The sequence below is a fragment of the Notamacropus eugenii genome, chromosome 1, assembly GCF_028372415.1.
Source record: "Notamacropus eugenii isolate mMacEug1 chromosome 1, mMacEug1.pri_v2, whole genome shotgun sequence".
In the NCBI taxonomy this organism is placed as follows: Eukaryota; Metazoa; Chordata; class Mammalia; order Diprotodontia; family Macropodidae; genus Notamacropus; species Notamacropus eugenii.
Genome location: NC_092872.1, coordinates 351,656,093 through 351,683,468, shown reverse-complemented (window position 1 = coordinate 351,683,468; position 27,376 = coordinate 351,656,093). Strand labels below are relative to the sequence as shown.

Genomic DNA, 27,376 nt, shown 5'->3' with positions numbered 1-27,376 from the left:
TTGTGCAAAACCTTTTTGATTTAATGTAATCAAAATTGTCCATTTTACATCCTGTAATGCTATCTGTCTCTTCTTTAGTCATATATTCTTCTCTTATCCATAGATTTTGACAGTTAAAATTACCACTCCTTTCCATGGGCCATTACTTCTATGTGAGATGTCCTCCTGCCTAGTTTTAAGCAACCTTTTATAATCAGCATAAGTGATCACATTCATATTCTCTTTTCTCTTCTCTCAAACCATACAATTCCTTCTTGCTCTCCCACTAACCCAGTAGCAGGGCTTTCTAAACTTTAGATCATAAGACCCTCTTGGACTAAGCCATCACTAAAATGATTGGATATCTTATAGTAAAACTCCCGAATAAATATATGCACTTTTTTTTTCAGTGAAAGCAAAGTTCAGATTGAAGTGGTCAAAGACAAAACAGATAAATCCTTCCAATTGACAGTGAATGCAACACAGCTATCGTTTAATACAATATGATGCAAACAAGGTCAAGCTTGAATCATCACCACTGTAAGTCAATATAGACTCATGACACAGACTAGTTGTGTTGCAGTGAAGTGTGTAAACTTGAAATTAAGCAACCTGTGTGTAAAAGGTTTAAAAAAATACCATTATACCCATTATATTTTTCAACATCATTCCTGTTAATGAGAATGGAATAAAAAACTGATTTCTAAAAAAACAGTGCAACTTTTTAAAATTAAAATTATTAATGCTTATAGAAAATAGTTTGAAATTTTCAGTAATTAAATTTACATTTGTTTTAAACTTTTGTCTCACTAAAGTAAAATAATGTTCTTCAAAATAAACAAATATATAAAAAGTTTGAAGTTAATATTTACTGAAATAGTTGAAACTAGTATAAGCAAAAACAGAGACTCATTTTGGAATGGGGAGAACTAGACCTGTGATTTCATTTGGCATAGGAACACTTCTACTTCAGATAGGTACTTACTCATTAATTCATTATTTTAAAGAGCTTCCTGGGGGGGGCGGGGTACTGCGAGTTTGTTGGCAGAAACCAGTATTTTCTCCAGAGGCAGGATCCAGGTTTCCTGAAAGAGGCCAGCTTTTTATATAGTATGCTATACTTCCTGGAGTCAGTTTAAGTAGGGGGAGTACAGAAACATGAAGTGGAAAACTAAAATCCAAAAAATACAGTCAATTATATTATTGGAATGTAAAGGCATTGCTAATAAAAAATAAATGAGTTAAGTTAACAGGCATTTATTAAGTGTCTGCTATGTGCTTGGCACTCTGCTAGGGATGTAAAGACAAAAATGAAAGTCCCAGCCCTCAGTAAACTTACTGTTTTGGAGGAGATAACATGGACAGAGTGCTTGCAAAATAAATAGAAATGTACAAGGTAAGACTTGTGTTTGCTTTATACAAATGCTTTACTTGCAGAAAGGTTGAAATGACATCTTGGAAGTGGACATGTGACAGGCATAATTTTTCCACTGAAAATAGGTGTTTTTAATAAGAAAAAAACTGCGTCTGTGATATCAGAAGAATTCTTTGTATTATATGAAGTTGTTTAATGGGTTTCTGAGTGTCAGAAATATCATATGATAAGAGAGATAATTGGTGTTACCTAAATATATTAAATATGTAGTAGTAGTCATATGGTAAAATGTTGCTTGATGGATCACATGCAGAGTAGTTTTGAATGGTTTGAAGACCTTTGTGTTCAGTTGATTCAAAAACTAAAATTTTCCTATTTCTCATTGAAAATGGAGGAAACCACAAATATAGTTAAAGATTCTCATTGGTTACTTATGCATAATATGTTATTGAAACTGATTATCAGGGAAGATTAGTTACCATTGATGGCAGCGTCACATCAAGAAAAATTGTAAATATTGGTGTATTTTTAAAAATAAAAATGATACAACATAAGATTATATTAGATTCTAAAGAAGCTTAGCCAACTTCAGGATGAAATGCAGACTGTAAGCACTAACTAAAAATGTGATCCTTGCATGTTTTGGGCACATTGTATGTTTCATATAATCAGTTGTATCTAGTAATATGAATGTGGAGCTACATTCAGTTTTTTAAGTTATTTCAAGAGTAACCAGCTTTATAAAAAACAGTCCATTAAAAGGAAGGATTTTTGTGTGAAAATAATCTGAAAGTATAGGGGCATAACAGATTGTATTATGAAATATGCTTGGCTTTTCATCCCAAACTATTTTGAAGGGTGCTTAAATTTTTTTTGACATTTGCTTTAGGGACATTTTTAACTTTGTTCAGTGATCTTCTGATAATAAACATCAGACAAGGCATAAAATAGAGAAATGTATACTCACCGAAAGTATTTACTATTGTAATGGAGGAGAACCAATAGAGACTGGGCCAAGAAGGTACCTCCCACTGTTATTGTAAAGAACAAATGAGATAATAGTTGTAAAGTGCTTAGGACACTGCCTGGCACATAGTAAGCACTACATAAATGCTAGCTATTAAAAAAAAAAGATATTGATTTCAGCTATAACTTTTAAAAATTACTCATTTTTAATTATCAGCATTCAGTTCCACAAGCTTTTGAGTTTTAAATTTTCTCCACCTCCCTCTCCTATAAGCTCTACAAACACATTCATAGTAAACATATTTGCACATTAATAATGTTGGAAAGAAGAATTATAACCAATGGAATGAACCACATGAAAGAAAAAACAAAAAAGAGCGCGTAAATAGTGTGCTTCAACCTGCATTCAGATCCCATAGTTCTTTCTCTGGAAGTGGATGGCATTTTCCATCATGAGTGTTTTGGAGTTGTCTTAAATCTTGTGTTGCTGAGAAGAGCTGAGTCGGTCAAAATTAGTCATTGCACAGTGTGGCTGTAACTGTGTACGATAGTTCTGGTTCTGCTCACCTTGCTCAGCATCAGTTCATGTAAGTCTTTATAGGTTTTTCTGAAGTCCACCTTGAGCTACAACTCTTAAGACTTTTAGAACAGGAAGGGATCTCATAAATCATTTAGCCAACCCCTCTCATTTCATAAATGATAGAATTTTGGACCTAGAGAAAGGTGAAAACGACTGGTATACATCAAGTTATTGTTAGGACTGGTATCTACTTTTCCTGATTCTTGGTCCAGTGACTTTCCACTGTACTTAGACTACTTAACTCTGAGATAGGCTTCTAATTTAATTCAGTTGTTTTCTGCAAATGAGAAACATGTATATTATGTGAATGGAGCTCATGATCACATTTTCTTTTTAGTATCAACCTTTCTATGAGTTTGTACACATGAGCTCTTAGCATTTAGTGATAATATTCTTTGTTTGAAAAACTTATTATGAGTTAGAAAATCATCAACAAACACGAAAATTTCTGTATACAAAGAAGACCAGGAAAAAGGATTCTATGTAAAACCATATATCTATTGTATATAGCTTGTTTTTAAAAAAAAAATTAAATTAAATATGATAGTACCAACATTACCCTACTTATTTACATCCATTTCTGAGTTTCTGCACTCTTCTATGTATGTTTAAATGACATTTTTTTCTTTTGGCATCATTATCACCCTGTTCATGGTCAATCATTTTTCAGTTGTGTCTGACTCTCCATGACCCTGTTTGGTGTTTTCTTGGCAAAGTATTGGAGTGGTGTGCCATTTCTTTTTCCAACTCTTTTTACAAATGAGGAACGGAGGCAAAATAAAGTTGTGACTTGCCCAGGGTCACACAGCTAGTCAGTGTCTGAGGCCAGATTTGAAGTTGGGAAGATGGGTCTTCCTGACTCCAGGGTCTGGCATTCTATACCCTGTAGCTGCTCCGTCACTATCACTACCTCTCTTCAAACTAAAGCCCTCCCTTGTAACACATAAGTATAGTAAAACAAAATAAATTTGTTTTGTAATGTTGTAGTGCCAATGCAATACCCATAGCAGCCACTAAGGATGTGCATGCATATTTCCAAGGTAAATTTGCAAACTACAAACTCTCTTCCTCAAAGACGAAACCAGCATATTTGTGCAGATACCAGAAAGCCAAATTCATCCTAGTAACAAAGAAATCTACACACATTATGAATTCAGGGAGCACAGCCATCCCCAAGCCTTCTCTTTGTCAGGCCTCCTCACAAACAAGCTCCTTTAGGCAAAATCACTCCCTCTCTCACACTAGCTGCTTCGCTCTGCCTGCTCTCTCCCTCAGCTTCACCTCACTTCCTGCCCCACCTGTTCAGCAAGCTCCTCCCAACCATCAACTTCATGTGACTCAAGCTGTTACTGGGCCAAAGCTCAAAGCAGGTCACATGGGTTTATTTAAGGGGCAGGAAAGATCTTCAGATTCCCTTACCATTACAAATGTTCAATTACTATGAGAGTCATGCTTTATTAGTCATCTGGAGTTGTGATTGATCTTTATATAAAAAAACTCAAATTTGTTATCAGGATATCTCTTATGATACTTTCCATCTATAGTTTGTCAAAAATTCTTCTGCTACTTACAGTTGCAAAAAGATCCTTTCTACTTGATTTAATTGATTCTGGGTCTTGAGAAATGAATCCATTGCATTAATCAACTTTCTCAGTTTTTTGACCAATAGCGAGTTGTTTTGATGATTATTGTTTTGTAGTATAGTTTGAAATCCTGGGTGACTAGGCCCTCTTCCTTTCTACTTCTTTTCATGATTTCCCTTAAGATTTTTGAGCTTTTGTTCCTCCAAATGAATTATATTATTTAGTTAGTTCTGTAAAATAATCTTTTGGTAGTTTGACTATGTCTTTGAATCTATAAAATAATTTCAGTTATATTTTCATTTATATTTATTGCCACAGCCTAACTATGACTGATTAATATCTGTCCAACTGTTTGAGTCTGTTATTTCTGAAAGGATGGTTTTTTAGAAAGTAAGTTCACATATTGTGTGTGCTTTTTAAACAGAAGAAAAGTCAGATAGTCAACATACTTTTCACAAAAGAACTTGTAAATAATTTTCTTAGCACTGTTAGTTTTTTGTTGAATTTTGTTTTCCATTGAAAAAAGTACAGGATTTTCAAAAAAAAAATTTGAAAAAAATTTTGAAAAATTTGAAAAAAGTTACGTGATGAACTGTATTGAATGTAGTTTAGTTAGTATAGATGATTATTTAAATGTCAGGAAGTATAACAGTTCAAGCATTGGGTTAGAATTCATTGCCTGGTAATGAACTTCATTTTACAAGTGTTTGTTACAGCACATTTAGCAGTCAGTAGATATTTATTAAACACCTGCTACATACATGTCAGACACTGTGCTAAGATTTTTTGAAACATTATTTAAGGGAAAGTTTTATTAAAAAACTATTTTCAGAGAAGTTGAAGTGCTTAGTTATTTTTTACAGAGATCTCTTGGCTTTTCCCTCCTTTAGAACTGCTTCTTGTTGTTCTATTAGATACATACACTTCTCTTCATTGGACTATGAGCTCTTTTGAGGATTGGGACTATTTTTTGCCTTTCCTTGTGTTTCCAGAATTTAATACAGCTCCTGATACACAGTAGAGCTTAATAAATGCTTGTTTGACTTGACCTCTCCCCATACTTAACAGAAGGATCAATAAAAATAGGTCATTTGAATATGACAGCACTTTAATGTGCTGGAACAGTTAGAACATGTAAAAATCTAATTTATTTAATGCTTATTTATTAAACTGAATTTGTGTTTTATCAAAATGAAACCACAAATTACAGCAATTTTTAGTAATATAGTACACATATATAGACATTAGATCATTTTTATTATGAAACAGTGTAACCACTACTGAAGAAATTACTATCTTTTAAGTTAATTTGAATTTCTTTTCTGATGTAATGAAGATAGGGGGAAATGCTTTACCCAGTTAACATTTAAAAGTTGATTGAGAATAAAATCTTTAAAAAAAAACATAGTACAGATGCCTATGATTATTTTAGGGCTTCTACTATTCTGTGACTTGATTGACTGAAAACTTAGGATAACTGGGGAAAAATACATATACACACATATATATAAATGCACCCAGCATTACAGGTTAGTCATCACAACCTAGGAGCAGAGTGTTCTTAATGTATTCTACAATGAACCTTCCCTATCTCCTTTGAGAATTCTATTTAAGGGAAGACTAGGGAATTTCAGTGCCTTTGCTGTAATGAAAATTTTAGTAAATTGATTATGCATATTTTTTATCTATTCATTTCTTATTTTTTAGTATGGCTTTTAAAAATGAAAGGGAAGAGGGTCACCTTTTTGTGTGAAAAATTCAGTTTCAAAATTCTACTTTAGAGCATAATCTTTAAATAAAGGAACCACAGGGAAGGAGTAACCTGGTGTGATAGGTTTTATAGAATGAATTCCATTCCATAGGAAATCTGCTGTGTTACACTTGATTATTACATGGGGTTAGAACAAACCACTTTGTGCCTTAGTAGCTTTTAAGATTATGAAAAGGAATCAATAAGCAGGATTATAAGACTAAATTCCTAGCACTTTGAAAAGGACATTGGAAAGGATCCTGACCATCTGAATACACTTGGTAGAAAATGTGCTGCAGGAACATGTGCTCATGATATACCGTATCCCTGGAATTTGGGGTCCTTGTAAAACAAGGACCCTCAACCCTCTTTGTGTTCATTTGGCTGTCTGGTGAAACCTCTGGACTCTTCTCAGAATAGTGTTTTTAAGTGCATAAAACTAAGTACATAAGATTTCATAGGAAACAAATTCTGAAACACCGTTATCAGAATATTAAAAAAAAAAAGCTCACAAGAATCAGAACATTGTACATAGTAAGAACAATATTGTAACAATCAACTGTGCAAGACTTAGATACTCTGATCAGTATTCATGATCCTCATATCAGTGATCCACAACAATTTCAAAAGACTCATGATGAAAACTGCTACCCACTTACAGAGAGAGGACTGATAAATTCTGAGTGCAAGTTGAACCATATTTTTTTCACTTTATTTTTCTTGGCTTTTGGCAACATGGCTAATAGGGAAATGTGTTTTTGTATGACGTCATATGGGCAATGGATGTCATATTGCTTGCCTTCTCAATGGATGGGGGAGAAGATGGAGGGAGAAAATTTGGAAGTCACAAAAAGGAATGTTAAAACATTTTAATTAAAAAAAATAATCTCGTGGGTCCACTTTTGCTAAGAATACCTGGTTAGGTGTTCTAAGCATCACAGGACTTTCAAGAAATTTCTAGCTTAACTTCCTTCCTATTGAAGCCACAGGCATATGGCTAAACTAGACACTTACTTATACATATTTATTCTTGATAAGTGTACTTTTTATATGTTCAGACCACTGGACCCAGATGGCTCAGGAGCAGAAAGTGAGGTTGGTGACCTTGCACAGCCCTCCCTCACTCAAATCTTTGTCAACTGCAAGTCATGTCATCATCTTGATGTCATGGTCCTCTTTGAGAATAAAGGACAAACACAATAACCCGACAATGTTTTCATTGTCCAGTTCACTAATTTTTTTCCAAACACAGTATGTAATGGTAAACAAATGTACAAAGAAAATAAACTCATAAAATTTCAATATTTTTCGTTGTCTGGAATGTTTTCAGAAAGAGCACATTTACAAAATTATAATGGAAATCGATGGAAAAAATTATTTTATAGATATAACATTTACATTATTTAAAAGTTTCTCCCCTTTTTTCAGTGGATCATGGTTATAATTAGTATGGATATTCTATGAATGATTGCAGCAATTAGGTGGCACAGTGGATAGATTGTTATCTAGTTATGTGACTATGGATAAATCATTTATCCTCTCCCAACCTCCATTTCCTCACCTGTAAAATGGGAGTGATGATAATAGCACCTGCCTCACAAGGTTGTGAAAATCAAAAAAGATAACATTTGTAAAAAGCATTTAGCACAGTGCCTGACACATAATAAACACTTTGTAAATGCTTATTCCTTTCCCTTCTGGTTTCTTTTTTCACTTAATATTTCCACATTACATTTTAGCAAGTGTCACCTAGATCAGAATATTGATTCAGGTGTTCATTTCTAACATTTTCCTTCTGTGCCAGACTTGGTACAAGGCATTTATTAATACTAGGCAAGGTTTGAAATTACATTCTCCCATTTCAGAATTGTACTTGCCATGCTGTGTGCTTTTGGTCATTGGAAGCTTTAATTCTTTGTTATGATGCATGTGACTTAGAATCTTAAAATTATAGACTGTTAGAGCAAGAAGAAATCTTAGTGATGATTATATATTAGAGGACCTCTAAGGTTTTTTCTAACACAAAATTTGTGATCTAGTGCAGTTCCTTCCTGGCACAGTAACATTCCATCACATTCATATACCATAATTTTTCAGTCATTTCCCAACTGGTGGATTCTGGCTCTTTGCTTTTTTTTATCCTCTTTTCAGCATCATGACGTTTATTTTGCTTGTGGCTTTTCTCTCACTACTAATATCTTCCCTCTTAAACCCCCCATTTGTTTCCCTATTGAGTTTCTACATCAAATTCTGTGTTGTTAGCCCTCTTTTGTTTCAAATGAGTTTCATCTGAACTTCATTCTCTCCTACTGCCCCTTCCTCCATATTTTTATATTCTTTTTATTAAGTATTTTCTTCTTCCTCTTTTTTACACAAATGTATTCCTTTTATCCTCCCTTTCTTACTTCTCTTAAAACCTTTAGTATGGAACCATTCCACTTCAAGGGCCTCTTTTTTTCTCATTTAACTTCCTCAGTACCATTTGAAGTCCTCTAGTCAAACTCCAATGGCTTCCTATTGCTTTTAGGATCAAACATAAACTTTTCATTCTAGTTTGTATACCCGTTCACATTCTTTTCCCAACTTATCTTTCCATTCTCATTGTACATCATTCCCTCTTCTCTGCTCTTTGACCTAGCCAATTCATTGTTCTCTGTTCATCACACCTAATATTCTGTCTCCATGCTTGGGATGCCTTAGAGAATCTTTCTTTTCTTTCAGTTTATAATTCTAGCAACATCTTCTGAATGGAAACCTTCCTTAACAATTGCCAATTTCCCTCTCAATACTACCTTGTATACAACTACTCTATATTTATTTGTTTTTATTCTCTTTATTTTCTCTGTGTACTTGTTGTCTTGTCTCCTGCACCAACCTCTTTAGCTTGTAAAACTCCTTGAAAAGGAGAATTGTTTCATTCTCTATACTTGTATCCCCAGTGTCTGACAAATAGTGCTTAATTAGATACTTGTTGATTAAATGAGTGGAACAAAGGTTCCATAAGTTCATAATATAGTATTTTTCCTGACAGCTAGATGGCACAGTGGCCAGAGTGTTGGACCTAGAATCAGGAAGACCTGTGTTCAAATTTGGTCCCAGATACTTAATAGGTGTGTGTCTCTGGGCAAATCATTTAACCTCTGTTTGCCTTTGGTTCCTAAACTGTAAACTGAGGATAATAACAATACCTACGTCAGAGGGTTGTTGTAAGGATCAAATGAATTAATATTTGTAAAGTGCTTAGTATAGTGCCTGACACAAAGAAGGCTCTATGTAATTGTTTATTCTTTTTTCCTATTCCCCTTTCTGAAAAATTGCTAAGACAGTCTGAAAATTTAAAAAGTAACTTGAGGCTTATCAAAGAATCTTTTAAGGACTGGAATTAGAATTTCCAGGAGTTGTATTTTTTTTCTGTTCCTTTTCTAATTAAAAGCCATCTTGAGTCATATTTTCCAGGGTGTAATTAATTTTACATATTGTGATGGAAGCTTTTTCCTGATTATTGCCAAAGAGAAAATTTCTTTCTTTCGTCTGATGAGTTTTAACATTGCTCCTACCTAACAAATGAGAAAAGATCTGGAATGTAGGTGACAGAAATTGAGTCCAGTTGCAAATCTTATCAGAAGTGTGATAAGGAGCTACACCCCAAGTATTTGTTTGCTTTAGCAAAGACAGGGGCATGTCTGGTATGCCCAGTACAAGTTTGGGCTATGCATTGCGTGTGAGAACGAAGAAATAGCAGGGAGCTTTTTTTATTAAACCTTTTGTAAACATTACTGAAACAAATATCCTGTCTTTGGAAATTTCCTTTAGGGAGTTTAGGATTGTAGCCTTCCCATCCATACCTTATCCGGAGAGAGAGTATGGTACAATGGAAAGAGCTGGAATAAGACTCAGAAGATATGGTTACTATGCAAACCAATATAGAAATGTGAGTATTTATGATGAAATTGGGTTTTATTATTAGCTTCTCCACTTTATGCAAACTTGGATAAATTTTTTGTCCTCTCTGGTCCTCATTTTCCTCTTCTATCAAATGATAGGTTTGGACTAGCAGATCTCTAAGATCCCTACCAACTCTGACATCTATTCTTCTGACTGTGATTCCAGAAAAAAAAAAGATCTACTATTTGGTAATGGAATTCGGGCAGGAAAAGATGCTTTCTAGTGCTTTAGAACAAAATCTTGGAAGCAAAATTCCTGTTGTGGCTTTTGTCAAGTCTATCTAAGGTAGGCTAAGGCTAAGTACTATGCAGTTTTTCCTAAATGAATTCTGGAAATTATTTAACATTACTTTTGAAGGTCATAATAGCTTATATATGGTGTATTATAATTTATATAGTTCTCATCATCTCATGGATTTGTCATTTCTATGTAGATAATTCCTAGATCTCTATATCCAACCTTAGTTTATTTCCTGAGCTCCAATTCCACATCATCAGCTTCCTTTTGGACATTTCACATTAGACATGGACATCTCAGATTCAGCTTTTTCAAAATAGAACATCTTTTACTCTTAAACTCATCCTTCTTCTGAACTACCTTATTTTTTACTCAAGACACTACACCACTATACTACTAGTTATCCAGGTTCACAATTTTGGTGTCATTCTCCATTCTTCACACTTCTTCATAATTATTATTTTGTTGTCAAGGCTTTTTACCTTCACATCATTCTCATCACCTCTCACCTGGACTATTGCAACACTCACATAATTTGATTTTCTGCCACAGGTTTTCCCTCAATCCAATCCATTTTGCTGCCAAAGTTGTTTTCCTTGAGTGTAGATCATTCACTAAACGTATTAAGCACCCAAAGAAAGGCAAAAGATGGACCTGACCTTTTAGGAGTGCACACAATCTAAAGGAAAAGAGAACAAGCAAAGAAATAATTAACTGAGGGGATGCAGTAGAATTAAGAGGGGTTGGGAAAGCCTTCCTGTACAAGATGAGATTTTAGTAGAGACTTGAAGGAAGACAAGAGGCAGAGATGGGGAGGAAGATCATTCTGGGCCTGGGGGACAGTTGCAAATGCTTGGAATGGGGAAGTGGAGTATCTTGTGGAACAGCCAAGAGGTCAGTGTCACTGGACCAAACAGTATGTGGAGGGGAGTAAGGTGTAAGAACACTGGAAAGGTGAGGAAGTAGGAAGGGGGGAGGGTGGGTTATGAAGGTTTTTGAACCCTAAAACAAAAGGTTTTGTATTTGACATTGGGGATGGTAGGGAGGCACTAAAGTTTATTGAAGGGAAGCTAGGTAGCACAGTTCTGGGCCTAGAGTCAGGAAGATTGATTTTCCTGAGTTCAAATCTGACCTCAAAAACTTACACCTGTGTGACCCTGGGCAAGTCACTTAACTCTCTTTGCCTCAGTTTCCTTATCTGTAAAATGATCTGGAGAAGGAAATGGCAAACCATTCCAACATCTTTGCCAAGAAAACCACTAATCGGGTCATGAAGACTCAGATGCCACTGTTAAAAACAACTAAACAAAAAGGTTTTTTTGAAGGGAGTAGGGTGGGGAGGTGACTTGACTGAATCTGCACTTTAGGAAAATCCCTTTGGTGAATGGAGGATGAATTGAAGTGACGAGAGAGATTGGAGACAAAGCAGATGCACCCGCTGGCTATTTCAGTATTCTAGGTATGAAGTGATGAGGGCCTGCACCAGTGGTGACAGTATCAGAGGAGGGAAAGGGTTATATTTGAGAGATGTTGCAAAGGTGAAATTAACAGGCCATGGTAACAGGTGGGATATGGGGGTCATCAGGGTGGGGAGAGGAAACTTAGTGAAGAGTCAAAGATGACAGGTGGGTTGCAAGCCTGAGGGACTGGCAGTATGTGGTGCCCTGGGGTAGTGTTTAGGGGCAAGGATAATGAGTCTCAATCTCTTGTATATAATATTTAACCTTTTGTGACATGTTCTAGTACTACACTGTTTTGCTATGTTACATCTCCTTTAGGGAATTTCTAGAATTATGGAATAATTGTATTTCTCAGTGTATCAGCGTATTTACCCAATCAAGAAAGACTTCCAGGTCTACTAAAATTAAAAAGTACCAAAAAAATTTTGGGGAATTGGTATCTTACAATGAGTGAAGACTCTGTATGTTTACCTGGATCTTTTCTGACAATAATTTTAGTATAACCTTGAATGAAAAATTGAACTTCAGTAAAATTTACCTTTTTCCAATTGTCAGTACACTAATTTTTAGACTAGAAAAAAAAAAGTGTTTTTCTTCATAGCAGTGGTTAGCAGCAATTTTTAAAAACGTGTCTTGCTATTCTTTCACCTTAACTAAACCTTCACCTCCTTGTAGAGGAATGAATAACAAGCTTTCCATTGCTAGGTCCTTCTGCATGTCCTTACTTTGTTTTGTTTTTCAGCAGTAGTTTGTTAGGTCTTAGTGTTACTTTTCATTTTGGGCCATAGTTTCCTTTGATCCTGTTTCATTGTAGGAAAAATTTGACTTAGTGAAACCAGCAGTTGCTACAATATCCCTAATGGTTATTGAAGTGTGCCACAACTTTTGCATGAATTAAAATTTAAAATACAACAATAAGAGAATAATAAAACAATTGTGTGTAGCACAAAATAGAGCATTCAATTGACAGAGAACTCATAACTATGAGGAAATCAACCCAATCCACTTTCATCTCTTCTAGATAAGACTCTAAGTCAGACTTGTGTCCATAGAAGTACACACACAACCTTCGACATCACAAAATGAAAGTATGTCACATGGATTGTTTGTCCTCAGAAATTCACATACCACTGTAGATTCCCTCCTCATTTTCCCCACACCTAGCTGCTTGTGCCCTTCTTCGTACTTTAAAACTACCTTGTACTTATTTTGTGTTTATTCCGCATATTTCCTTGAATATGTACATACGGTCTCCCTGTATAGAATATAAGATCCGAAGACAAGAATGATTCCATTTTTTCCTTTGTGTCTCTAGTGCCTAATATTGTGCCTCTGCCTGGCATGTAGTTGGTTAAATGTTGATTGATAGATTGATGATAAAATAACTGTGAAGTAGATAGGAATTATTCTCATATTACAAATGGGACAGTCTGGCATATGTAATGGAGAGAACACAACATATCGATTCAGTAGACCTGCTTTCATGTTTGGTCCTTGCTGCATGACTGAGCAAACATAACATTGAGCCCCATTTTTCTTATCTCCAAACGTGAGGATCTAATACTTTATCTACCAACCTCACACAATGGTTTTAAGGAAATTGCTCTGTAAACTGTAAATTGGCATAGAAGTGCCAGCTAATTAAGTTACTATAATGATAATAAAACTGAATCTTAGGGATATTAAATGAATTGTCCGAGGTCATATTGCTCATCGGTGACAGGATCAAGACTTGAGAACAAGTTTTTTGACTCTCCAATTTGAATACTTTTTTCTGGAGGCTAAGATATACAATAGAAGAAAAATTAAAGTTTATTTTTGTGCTCTCACCCCTCCCACCCCCGTACCGCCCCCCACCAAAAAAAAGTGATTATACTTAGCTGTTGTCTTGGTCCATATTAGAACATTGAGCCCCTGACAGTGTAATCAGAGGTATCATAGACAGGTTCTTATAGTAGGAAAGGATTTTTTTTTTTAAAATTGGAATAAATCTTTGACATTTTTTATTAATACTTTAAGCCACATTCTGCTACAACATTTTTATATGAAACTGAATCTACTGTGAAAGCTAATTTTTTTTAAAAGTACATATTATGTTTAATATGATGGTTCTAACACTAGCATGATTGTCTCTTTGGACTTGATTTTTAAAATGTTTCATGCACGCTATTACTACCTACCCTCACATCTCTTTCCATACCTCTCTCCATCTTGTTTCTACCCCTAAAGGTTGGGGGGAGGGGAGTGGTGAGGAATCAATCTCTTTCTTATAATATAGAACATATCTTAGAAACGGTCTAATTAAACCTTAGTTTTTATAGCATCCCTGAGAGTTATCCATAAGGTTCTTGACCATCAGAAAAGCCTTTGTTATAATTTAGTCAAACATGATTTGTTCTAAGACTTTTCTTGTTATTGCTTTACTTTTCTTTAATTCACAATGTTAAATGGTTTTCTTACTCTATTGTGTTTTTCCCTATGCTTAGCAAGGGTATCACACCTTAGATTTTTACAGATCCATTATTTTTTTTAGCTTGTTTAAATATATCTCATGCCAGTTAAGCACATTTTAGATACAGCTATCTTGAGCTGGAGAAATTGAATGAGAAGGAATTGTGTGGGTGGAACCAGCATAGGATTAGAAATGTTCTCTTGCCATTTTAGAAACAGATTCATTAGAGGACAGACAACTAACAACAAAGTGCCCTAGCAGTAGCTCTTAATAGAAAATTAATCTCATTTTCTATACTAGAAGCATGGTCAACAATAGTACTAAAATCAAAATACAGATTTCTGTGGTTTAAATCAACATTATCAACTTACGTATCAACAACTTTTCTTTAAAATTCAGGCATGTGAATAATAAAATATTGAGACCTGTTAAAAATGGGCGTATGATGCAGTCAACACAATGTTATCCATAAATAGGAACATGTAGAGAACTTCATTATCCAAAGGGTATCTTGGAATCATCTCTGAATCTTCTCCATCTTAGTACTGCATAATTTTGGCAAAAGGCTTTATTTTTATGCCTTGTCTTATGTGTATTATCTCAAGGTCATTGAGAAGGAATTTTTCTGGGAATTTTGAATGATTTTTATGTATGGAGACACCTTCCTGTAAAATCTAATGTATTTTCATAATCAACAAATATACACAATAAGATTTTATCTCCATCTTTCAGTTAATTTTGAGATAGTAAAGATGTAATCCATTGTTGAATATTACTTGAAGAAGCCTGATTGTATGCAACTAATGCCTGCATTGAAGATGTCCTCAATTCATATATAGATGAGATTACTAAATATTTTATATATATGGGAAAGTAGACATGTATTGGTAGTCGGTGATGCTCTCTCAGTAATTAAATGCAAAAATTTTTCCATACCTTAGGTATCTTCTTTTCAGATACCTACTACTACTGGTCTCTCCATGCCTTCCTAATTATATCTAGTTTAGCACAGATCTATCCCATATATATTTATTTAATTTGAGCTCTTTTCCCCATATTTGTTCTTCTTAATGCCATTTCTGCCTCCTCTTTAAGCACCTTATAGACTGTGATGTTAAGGTTCAGATGTGGTAGTCCCACACTATTCTTAATGGAGAAAAGTTTATTGAAATGTTTTTCACAAATATTTTCCATTTAAAAAAAATTTTTGAAGTAAGTTTTATGGTGCTATTTTTATATCACCATAACACCCCTCCCCCCCAGTATCCCATCATCTGCTAAGAGCCGTCTCAAATAACAGATAATATTAAATACAAAAAAGGGGGAAAATCTGTATAACTGATTGAGATATTTTAAAAAATCTGAAAATACTTGCAGTATACTACACTGACAGATCTCTCACTTCTGCATGCATGCAGTTAGGAGTATTTTCTCATATTTTTTCCTTTGGAGTTAGCTTATTCTTTGTTATTTTTGCCACATTCATTTTTTATTTTTTTAATGGTAGTTTTTTCTGTTTATATTGTTATAGTTATTGTATATGTTGTTTTCTTGGCTCTCTTTGCTTCATTTTGCATCATTTCATGTACATCTTTCCATACTTCTCTGTTATTCATATTCATAATTTCTTACAGTGTTGTATTCATGTACCATAATTTGTTTAGCTATCAGTGGCATCTACTTTGTTTCCAATTCTTTGCTGTCACAAAAAGTGCTGCTTTACATATTTTGGAATAGCTTATTTTCAATGAGCTGTTCAGGTTCTAAGCCTAGTAGTAGAATCTCAGGGTCAAAGTATATAGACATTTTTGTTACTTTATTTGAATAATTCCAAATTGCTCTCCTCAGTGTATGTACCAATTCAGAGTTCTACTAATAATGCACTACTGTACCTATCTTCCCACAACCCTTCCAACATTAACTGTTCTCATCTTTTCTCATCTTTGCCAGTTTTCAAGGTGTGTCATCCTTTGATTTTCATCATGTATCCTTGGGATGACTTTGCTTAGTTGGAGTTCCCAAGTTTCTTTAGACCAGTTTTAGCCTTCACTGCTTCTTTTTGTTTTATGATGTAATACCACTCATAATCATCTATGGCACTTTTTTGTAATATTTTATAAGCTGGTTCACATAATTTCATGTTGCCTTTGAAGGTCATCTCTCTTAACTTGGTAGAAAGGTAGTTGTTTGTACTTTCTGGGCTCTTTTGGTCTCCATGTGGCAGTTAATCAAAGGACAACTGATATGACAGCTCACATGCTTCATTTAGTATTCATGCAATATTAAGAAAACTAGAGGAAAGACCTCAGCACTTTGGGTATTCTCTAGAGGATTTACAGGATTAGGATGTAAGTCACTTAGGATTGAGAAGGCATACATAGATGGGTTCAGAGCTCCATTGTTGGAGGGAGTACCCCATGTCACTGAGATCACACATCTATTGAAGTACTGAAAAAATTACGTCTGTAAACATTGTAGGACAAAAGTGAGAAAGCATGAATCACATTTCTTAGGTGCTTTTTAACTTACAAAGCACTTTCTTCAAGCCTGTCCTGTTACAAAAGTAGGATAAGTATAATTACTTCCATTTTGTAAATTAGGAAACCAGGACTCAAAGAGAACTAGTCTGTGATACTCTACAAGTTCTACTTTGTCTTTCCCTGGTTTGAGGATCTGACTCATATTTGTCTTGTAGAGAGAATATTTTCTCTCTTAAAAAATAGTTTTATGGCATTGAAATTACTTGTTTTTTTGAATGTGTGATATAATTCACTTGTGAATTCATCTGGTCCAAGTGGTTTTTTTTTAAATAATGGTAATTTATTAGTAGCTTGTTCAGTTTTTCTGATACTGGGTTACTTCTTTCTGTACTCTGCTCTCAGGCCACTTCTTCCGCACCCACATGACATTCCTTGTTCCCATTCCCTACCCCAGGCTTTCTCTGCCACCATGCACATTTCATACACTTTGTCTCTTCCTTTGCATCAATCATTCCCCACCTTGTAGGGTACTTTATCTTTGTTCAGAATTTAGCAAGCTCTTAATGGAAGGAGCTGATTCTTTTGGGTCTCTGCATTCCCATTGCTGGGCATAGTTCTTTGCTCATAGTATTCTTTGAGTTTGATACACTTCGGTATTTCTTTAGAGGTATGTTTTTTTTAAATGGTAGGTAAAAGATAGGTGGTATAAGGCAGCAGTTAGATGTTAAAGGGGGTATCTGATTCTCCACACTAGTAAGTTTTGGGGGGATGGAGACCATCACATTTCCTCTAGGGCTTGCGCATAAGAAGGTGCTTAATAAATTTAGCCATATATTTATTAATGTAGTGCATTAATAGACACGGAAAGAAGTACAAAGGTAAGATACTTCAGGGAGCATAGTAGTCTAGTACTTGGTTAAGAAAGGTACAACTCTACATAACTGCAAAGTGTATTAAAGAATTGCAGAACAGCTATTACATGCGATCTTCCGAGTAGGAAGAGCTTTATTGACCACTTCCGTCAAGGAAGGCTCCATGGGAGTGCTCAATTTTTAGTTGGACTTTGAAAGATGGTTAAGATGAAAATAACCCATGCATGTAAAGAATTAATTCACTAATGTTTGAATTTGTGGGGGGAAAAATTGGAACAGTTTAACCTTCTTAAGTATATTTTGCTTGGGCTAGTATTAAAATGAGTGTTCACTCCTTGAATATTTACTGACAAATGGGGGAAGAGCCAGCATAGATTTAAAATTTGTGGCAAAAAATACACATTTGGATAATTAAGCGTTGATCACATATTTTTTTAATGTTGAAACTTTATGCAGGTGATGCCCCAGTTAAATGTAGCTTTAAAAAAAGAGAGCATAAGCGGTGGTAAAAGATTACTGAGCAAAGTGTGTTAAAACAAAATCTGGCAGATTTTTAGAAGACAGGGAGTATTCCTTTATTTTTCACCCGTAGGCTTATTGAGTACTTTGCAGATTGTTATAACTTAATAAATATTAGTTGACTATTGTAACTTAACAGTTGAACTTCAATTTGATGTTTACCCTATGTATTTTTCTTTGTTTTTCCCAGGCTGCTGACTTGAGTAAACCGATAGATAAAAGGATATACAAAGGAACACAACCTACATGTCACGACTTCAACCACCTAACAGCCACAGCAGAAAGTGTCTCTCTACTGGTGGGCTTTTCTGCAGGCCAAGTCCAACTCATAGATCCAATCAAAAAAGAAACTAGCAAACTATTTAATGAGGAAGTAAGTAGTACTTTGGTTTTTAAGGACACTTTTTAAAAAACTTGTTGCCTTTTTTCAGTGGACCCCTATTTACACTTCTTTGTGAGCTGATTTTTATTTACCTTAGAAATACCAAAATTTGTGTTTTAAATTACTTTCTTGAGTCTAGCCTGTTTCTTGATTAGTGGTATTTTATTTGCCATTATTGTATACCCTTATAGGTCTCTTGCTTGAAGAGAAAAAAATGTGAATACTCATTAACCAGATATTCAAAATTATTTTACTTTAGAAAATAATTGCTTAGAATATTGAACGTTGGAATTATTCATATTATTGGAAATTTTTGTAGGATAATTTAAATAATTTGAGGACTTTTGCCTTAAGCCATTTAAATGCTTTACCTTTTTGTGTGTCTTACGCTGGCATTATCTGGCCCAAAGGTAGCATATCCCTGCTCCTGGAAACACTTTTCACATATTGCTTTTGGCAAGGTTAGAAATTCTGGCAATTTTAATTGGATCACATGACAGAGCTATTACTAATACCGTGACAATATTTTAAATTGTATTTTGAAAAGAATTAGATATGCTTGTGCAGTCAATCCAGAAACATGTCTTAGGGTTCATGAATATAGTACGTTGAAGTTAGTAACTTAATAATAATAATAATAATAACTTACAAATTTTATGGAGGAATCTTACCTTACCCCATTAGAAAAAAAATGTACTTCAAATAGGAACTGAACTAGGTGATCTCAAACTTCTCTCCAGTTCTAAGGTTCTATCAAATAGCATAATTATATATATTTTAACTATTTTACTTTCTTCTCTTTGCCCTTTTCACCTACTTTTACTGTCAGATGAAAAAGTAAGGTAAACTTGAGTTATGGAAAAACCAGGAGCCTCATGTTTTCTATTTCCTTTTTCTGACGTTTATAAGGTATGCACTTGGGAAGTCGCTTAATTTCATCATCTTTCACATTGCTTCTCTAGGGGAATAAAAGGAGAGACAGTGATAATATATTTGCTTTGAAGATTTATAATTTAGACTCCTTGGAGGAAAAGCACATTATCAATTAAGCTCTTAAAAAATCTTTGTATATTTAATATATGCAAAATATGCTGATACATATATAAATTTTATTGCCCAGAATATATATTCCAGTTCAAAAAAAGAAAACACACATACATGTGCATGTATTTTAGAGAAGACATCTTTCTTGTTTAAAAAAAATCCCAATAAAAATAGCCCTATCCTGAAATTTTTTCTCCTGCAGTTTTTGTGGTGTATTCAACAATACTGCAGTCCATTCATTAGCAATAAAGGACAATTTTTAGATGTATTTGTTTTTTGTAAAATGACTTGGCCCAACAAAAGTAAGAAAATTTCATTGCATGGGAAGAAAATGAATTAATATAGAAACTCTTAATCTTTCTGGAATTGTGTAACATGTAGATGTGGAATGTGGAGGCATTACAGGTATCATTTTGTTACGAAGGCAACTCGAAGTTGTAGCAGATTGTTTTTATTTGGAATTTGGTGGGGGGAAACGACAGTGTAAGGGTAGAGTCAAAGTCAATAAGAACAGTGATAAATAGAAAGAACCTATAAAACTTTCTTGAAAAATCTTATTTTTTGGTGACTTCCTCAGTAGATTAAACAGTGTATCCCTTAGAGAGGCAGAAAATAAAAGATTGGTTTAGTTGGGGAGGGGAGGCAGGGAGGTTTGAAGGGCAAAGAGATTAGATGGGTCTTGGTGACAAATCCTTAAAAATTCATCAATAGGTACTTTCAAAGCAGGCTCTTCCCTAGTCTGAAGTTGTTACTAAAGATTCTTTCAATTTATGCATGTGATTTTAAAAATTTATTATTTGTTCACGTTTTATTTCACAAAGGGCCTATAGGAATTAGACCTGTCATTTTATTGATGTAGGAAAAGAATGAGGACTTCAAATGGTGTGTTCATATCCGGATCAGGAAGCTTCATGTGTATCTTTTCTGCAATTTATGGTTTTAGAGAATTACCTGTAACACTGAGAGATTAGATGATTTTCCAAATCTGCCTCCAAGACTCATATTTGCCACTTGCTGCCTTACTTAAGATATAACTCTTCAAAATTCCAGTTTGACTGGCCTAACTTAAGATGAAAACTTGTTGCCCTTGAAAATAAAAAATAAAAAAATTCTTTGAACTTTAAGGAATATTTTATTTAGCTTTTTTTTTTTTTTTTTACCATGAGTTACAGGGTCAGCAAAGTGTTTTAAAAAGACTAAGAAAATTTTGTATCATAATTTGAATTTCATATAAATTTTTAAAGCTAGAAGGCACTTTAGAAGTCATTTAATCCAGCCCCTATGAGAGGGAAAAATAATTGACCTAAGATCCCTATCCAGGCAGTAAGTGGCAGAACCAGGATTCAGACCCAAGTCCTGTGACTCTAAGTCCAAGGCTTTCTATTTTTTCAAAGCACTTGGAAGTATACTTTATTTAATCCTCACAAGAATTTTATAATGTTGATAAAATAAATATACACATTATACAGAAAATGAAATTGAGGTGCAGGTGAGGGAATAAGTCTTAATATAGAGCTGCCTAACCCAGAAGGAAATAAAAAGCATTGCAGAAAATAGACTGTCTTTGCCAGAAGAGCAGAACTTAGTTTGAGTTTTACCCATTTATTAATTCTTCTTCTGCTGATTGCTTCTTATTGTATTCATTCTGTACCTTGCCTAAATTAAACCTATTGCACTTGACTTTTTTTCTTCCCTCAAAGACATCCCTGACTAAACCTCTCATTTGCCTAGTTGCCCATTAGACTCTGTCTTGCAAGCCAAGTCCTGACTTACTCTGACTAACTAGGTCCTATTATCTCCTAAAGCACCAACAGAGTTCTTTATTTTCCTTACATGAAAATCTCTTGCCACTACCCTAGCTTTCACTAACATTTTAGAGCAAGCATATTTATACAGTCTGTATAGGGAAGGATTTTGATCAGAGGTGAACAATTTATTTTACTCATAGATTGCTAACATGAAAACTGGTTGTTATATTGACCCATGTTCCTCATTTATAGCCAGTAGATGTCAGCCTTAGGTTGAACATCAGACCAGACACCATTCATTTCAGTCAGTGGGGTTGGGCAACAAGGTTTTGAAACTTGCCTACAATATGAATTATAAAGCTAACAGCCCAACTCAGGCATAATTTTAAACTTAGTATCAAGAATAACCGCAGTCATAGGTCATACAATTTTTGATCAGGGAAACTTTTAGGTTCCTCAGTGCATGTGTAAATTTCAGAAATTCATTCAGGAACTTATTTGTTAGAATAAGGTTCATCTTTTCAAGAGAGATTTTTCCTCTAGAGTCAGGATTCAGATAAATATTACTTCCAAAAAAAAAGAATTAAATTATCAGTAATCATCACCTCATCAGTCATCATCATAATCAGATTACAAATATTTCTGTTTTAACTGATGCCAAACCAGAGGAAACTTGATCTTTCTAGCCATAGAAATGATTACAGTCTCTTTTGAATATTTTTAGAATACATGAAAAATAGTGTGGTATAATGAATAAAGAGAGTGTGTGCAGAATATGGAAGACCTGGTTTTAGGTCTTACTTTCTATGTACTAGTTCTCTTATCCTGGGCTAATCACTTAATTTCTCTCAGTGATTATAAACTACAGAGCAGGTACTAATCTAAATTAGTAGAGTGAGTTTCTTCCCTGTGATTTTCCTATACCAATGAAATCACAGGTATAATCCAAAAAAATACACAGTTTCTGTCTATATTTTATTATATCCTCAACCTCTGGAGAAATATCTATTCAACTTACTGTTACAGCACACTTCATTCTTTCTGTAACGGAGTTTAGATTCCTGTCTCTGAAAAAGGGAAGTAATGGTTATTACTATTATTACTATGTATTATATCCTTGAAAGAAACTAAATGAGCTTTATATAACATAAAGAATGCTTTGGTATTACTTTTGTAAACACTTTCTGGGTACACTATGGAATATAATTCCTTAAAAAGATTACTACCTTTGAGGGACAACAATTTGTGGTAGGTGGTCATACTTTCATAGTTCCTTTTTCAGGGGTTAAATATTTAGCCTTTTATAACTGACACTGGTTTATTCTGAGGTAAAAGCTATGATTAGCCAAAAACCCAGTACACTTGCTGAAATCTCAAGCAACTGACTTGGTAACTATAGCATTTTGTAGTGACAAATATAATATTAATTATTAATATATATTATATATATAATTAATGTAGTAAATATAGCATCTCTTACTTGCTCTATTATGGCAACACATTTTTAAAAATTTTTACTGAAGCTTTTTGTGTTTTGTAGCTATCATTTCCTGATAAACTTCCTCCACCCACAAAAGACCACTCCTTTTAACAACCACAAAAAAATTCTAATATATTTCTAAGCTTAGATTAATAGTACAAAAATTAGCATAGGAAAGAGCAAACTGCTACATTAGCATGTAAATTAATAATAAAAAGATAATAGAATAATATTGTGATCTATTGGGGAAAAAATAGATTTAACTATTTTCCCTTCTCTCCACCCATATAGAAACCATCCTTACTTAAGCTTTGTAGAACATTATGGTAGCTTCCTAATTGGTCTCCCTGGCTCCAGTCTCTTTTTCTTGCCAATCTGTCCTCTACATAACTGCCAAAATAGTCTTTCAAAGGCATAGGTCTGATTTATTTCACTTCTTGCTCAAAAACTTTGAGAGGCTACCTATTGCTTATAGGATCAACCACAGATTTTCTTAACTTGACATTCAAGACTTGATAATCTGATGTCTACTTAACTTTTCTAGGCTTTTCATATTCTTATCCTTTATGAACTCTAATATTCTAGCTTCTCTGGATTCTTTCTCTCAGTTGAATATAGTCACAGTAGCTTTTCCTCCCATGCCTGGCATATACTACCTTTTACCTTTGCCTTTCAGAATTATTCTTTCTATTATGTCTTAGCCCAGATGCCACCTATCTTCAACACTCGCATGATTTTCCCTTCCTCCTCCCTCATTGCCAGGGTTCTTTTCCTTCTCAAGTTATGTTGATTTATATACCTTTCTTTGTATGTGCTGTCTACCGCCTAGAATATAAAATCTTTTAAGCCAGAGGTCCTTGCTTTCCCAGCATCTAACATAGTGCTTTGCACATAGTGTGCACATAGGAAGCAGCTGTTGGGACAGTGGGTAGAATATTGGGCTTAGAATCAGTAAGACCTGAGATACTTACTAGTTGTGTGACTCTGGGCAAGTCTCTTAATCTCTGTTTGCCTCAGTTTCTTCAACTGTAAAATGGGAAAAGACAACAATTGAACCTACATCATAGGGTTATTGTGAGGATCAAATAAGGTATTTATAAAAAGCACTTACAATGCCTGGCACATAGTAGGTGCTATGTAAATGCTTACTTCCTTGCCTTTCCTTTTCCCCCTCCTTTCATGAAATTAAATTGAATTTTATACCTTTAGTAAATTACTCACTTTTTTGTCCTCCTCATAAAACTGTAATCCTTAATTATTCCTGGAGCCATTCTGTTTAAAAAACATATTAAAAGTAGATTAAGCATCTACTTTGTATTATGGTAGACATTGGGTAGCATAAATATAGAAAAGATATGGTTTCTCAAGGAGAGTTCAGTTTAATCTAGTTAGGATATATAACACAGATAATTAGATTATAAAATCATTAGGAAAAGAAGTGAGGGAAGAGGGTCCCATGTGAGGTTCTAGGAAGAAAATGTTGCCTAGCAACATGCACCTGAGCTAGGAGAAAGATAAACTTCAAATATAACCTCAAGTTTGAGAACCTAAGAGATGATAAGTTGTTGAGATACAAATATATTCTGCAGAGAGGATTTCTAGATGAAGTAGCTTTTGATTTGAGCTCTAAAAGCTGTATAAGAATTCAGTAGATATAGGGGAGAGGGAGAAAATTACATACATAAATGTGAGCAAGGTCCTGAAGGTTGAAACAGAAAGGGTACAGTTTGGCCCAAGTTCAGAGTAATATTCAGAGAGATTAATAATGTAAAGTTGAGGTGAGACAAAATTTTAGAGGGCCTTAGATGTCAGGCAATAAGGAACCTTGGAAGATTTTTAAGAAGAGAAAGTGTCATCCTCATCATTATCATCATCACAGTAGCTTTTATATAGTGCTTTAAGGTTTACAAAGCACTTTACAAACATTTGATCTTCATAACAACTCTGGGAGGTAGGTACTGTTATTATTCCCATTTTACAGATGAAGAAACTAAGGCAGATAAGTGACTTGCCCCAAGGTCACACGGTAAGTAGTAAGGGGCTGAGGCTGGATTTTAACTTGGGCCTTCCTGATCCCAGGTCCTGTGATTTGTCCATTGCACTACTTATCCTCCTTCTACCAGAAGAGGAATAATAAAATAATTAGGAGAACCAAGAGAATATGGTGTTTCTAATACCAAGGAATGAGAAATATCCAGTAGGTAAGAATGGACTTTTGCGTCTGGGGCTCTAGAGGTATCAAAGCGAATAAGGACTGAGGAATGACCTGTTGGATTTGGTCATCCGAAGGCTATTGATGATGTTGAGAGAGTGGTTTCATTGGAATGGTGGCCAGGTAACCAGAGTTTTAGGGGATTAAAGAGACAGAATATAGTAAGAAAATGGGAGTCGGCAGCGGTGGACAGTTACTTCAAGAAGTTCAGCTGTGAAGGAAAAGAGAGGACAGTAGTTGAGTGAGTTAGAAAGGTCAAAGGATTGCTTTCTTTAAAAAAAAAAAAATACCAGGAAGACCTAAGAATGTTTGTAGGTAGCCAAAAAAGAAGCTGTTGAAGAACGGAAGCTGATAATAAAGTAGGGTCTGGGAGTGGGGAGGAGGAATGATTACTGCTGTAGTGAAGTTTGAAAAAAGTTAGAGGGAATGGGGATCAAGGAACAGGAAGGGTAGGCAGTAATTTTTGGAAGTTTCTAAAGAATGAAGGAGGAAGTACTGCCATATGGTCTCAGTCAGCCCAGTGAAGTAGGAAGTTAAATGGTTTAGTATAAATGAGGGAAAGGACAGGAGGAGAGAGATTTGGAACAGGTGTAGGGAATAAGATAAGAAAGGATAGACTAGGACGATTGCTGGGAAATGATAAGGACCAAATTGAGGTTGTATGACATTTTTGTGGTGAGTAAAATCAGATTTTTCCCTTCCATTGATATTCAGTAGCTTTAGAACAATAATAGAGAGAGTACACGGTCACAGTCCTCTAGGGATGAGCATTCAGAGGTTGGGAATGATGAAGGTTTTGGGGGTAGGTGGGTCAGGAAAAAGAGAAAGCGTATTCTTAGAGTGATTGGCCATTAAAGTCTAGGTATAGAAGGGGACAAGGTAGAGCCAGAACTGGTGTGCAGAATAAGAATAGCTAAGGGAAGTTATAATAGTAAAGAGTATAGAGAGTTAGGATGAGGTTAAGTTCTCTTCATATGTATATATTAGTCTTAAGTCTCTCAAGACCATCTGATAGAGCCATCTCCTTCTCCCAGCAGTGGCATCCCTGAGGGCCCATAGCATTTGATACTTTGGGCAAGTTCTAACTTGCTAGGCCTTACAAAATCCTGTGGGAGGGCTTTGGTTTAGAAATGAATGAGTTCGCTGACAGGGCTTTTTGGAACAAATTCATTGTAATTATTTGCTATTTTTATTGTTACTCCAATAAAAGTTAAAATGTGCATAATAATCACCTAAAATAATTTTTAATATTGGTCAAAATGATAGGTACTGCTTTTTTTCTCCAGGAACTTTGAAGTAATCATTTACTAAAGGAAAAATCAAAACCTTTAGAAGTAATTGTGGTGAAAACCCTCCAGCCAATTTTGTCTATTTATATTGATTTTTTTCCCCAGTGACTACTGCTGAACCTGCTTGTTTATATGTTTTGCATTTATTTTGGCATTTTTGTTATTTGCTGTAAAAATTGACATTACCAAATATTATAGCAAGGCCCCACCCCATGTCAGTGACCCTTGTCGTTGAAAAATTCACATTTTCTTAAGTTAAACTAATCACTGTCATATTTACTGTATGAATATGTGTTGAGGGACAGTAGCCTACATGCCAAGAATAATAATAATGGATAGTGAAAGAAAGAAGCAGAAGACCCTTTGCTTTTGAAGTCTTTTAAACATGTTTTCTAATAAAAGATGTCAGTGTGGAAAAGACCAGTTGAACTTTTGTCCTATATAATTAAGTCTAAAAATTCCAACAGGAGTTCTAGATTAAATAACATTTACTTTTCTTATTAGTTTAGTATTTTTCTTGATCCCTTGAAAAACGAATGATGTGAATCCCATTGTGGTGTTTTCAAATGTAATTTTAAATCTCTGTCCTCCAAGTATCACAGGTATTTGAGGTAGCAATGTTTCTGGCCATGCATTTCAAGGTTATGCTTAATTGTCTCAATTTCCTCATCTATAAAATGAAAGGGTTGAACTATTATGTTTAGTTTTTTTCCAGTTTTTGATATTCTATGAGTCATTTTAATTAGTGCCTAGGCTGATGTGTATTCTGACTTCCATATTTTAAATTGAATGTTTGAACATTGTAGTTGAAACCCAATTTTGAAAGTGTTTCATAACTCCAAGCCTAGTTATATGACTGGTAGACAACCTGCCATATAGACTATGGCTCTTTTGAGATTCCTGCAGTTACATAATGAATGATAAGTTTAGAAATCTGCATTACCAGATTATTATTACTAATAGCTGGCATCATAGCCCACTAATTAGTTTTAATTTCTAAAAACTATTGAACAAGTTACCTCT

At 34.5% G+C, this 27,376-nt stretch overlaps 1 protein-coding gene across 16 annotated transcripts in view; it reads left to right on the top strand.

The window, feature by feature from the left end:
* The window catches only part of WDR20 (WD repeat domain 20), a 94,209-nt gene that overhangs the window by 45,861 nt on the left and 20,972 nt on the right, over nucleotides 1-27,376 (top strand). For 9 of the 16 annotated variants that reach the window (XM_072630179.1, XM_072630186.1, XM_072630185.1 and 6 more), the window contains exon 2: nucleotides 18,389-18,571. In XM_072630179.1, coding sequence (XP_072486280.1) covers nucleotides 18,389-18,571 — 183 coding nt within the window. Of the gene's footprint in view, nucleotides 1-389; nucleotides 520-10,046; nucleotides 10,165-10,276; nucleotides 10,464-18,388; nucleotides 18,572-24,931; nucleotides 27,298-27,376 lie in introns of those variants that run through there. The other 7 variants (XM_072630188.1, XM_072630187.1, XM_072630190.1 and 4 more) reach the window with 5 other exon arrangements.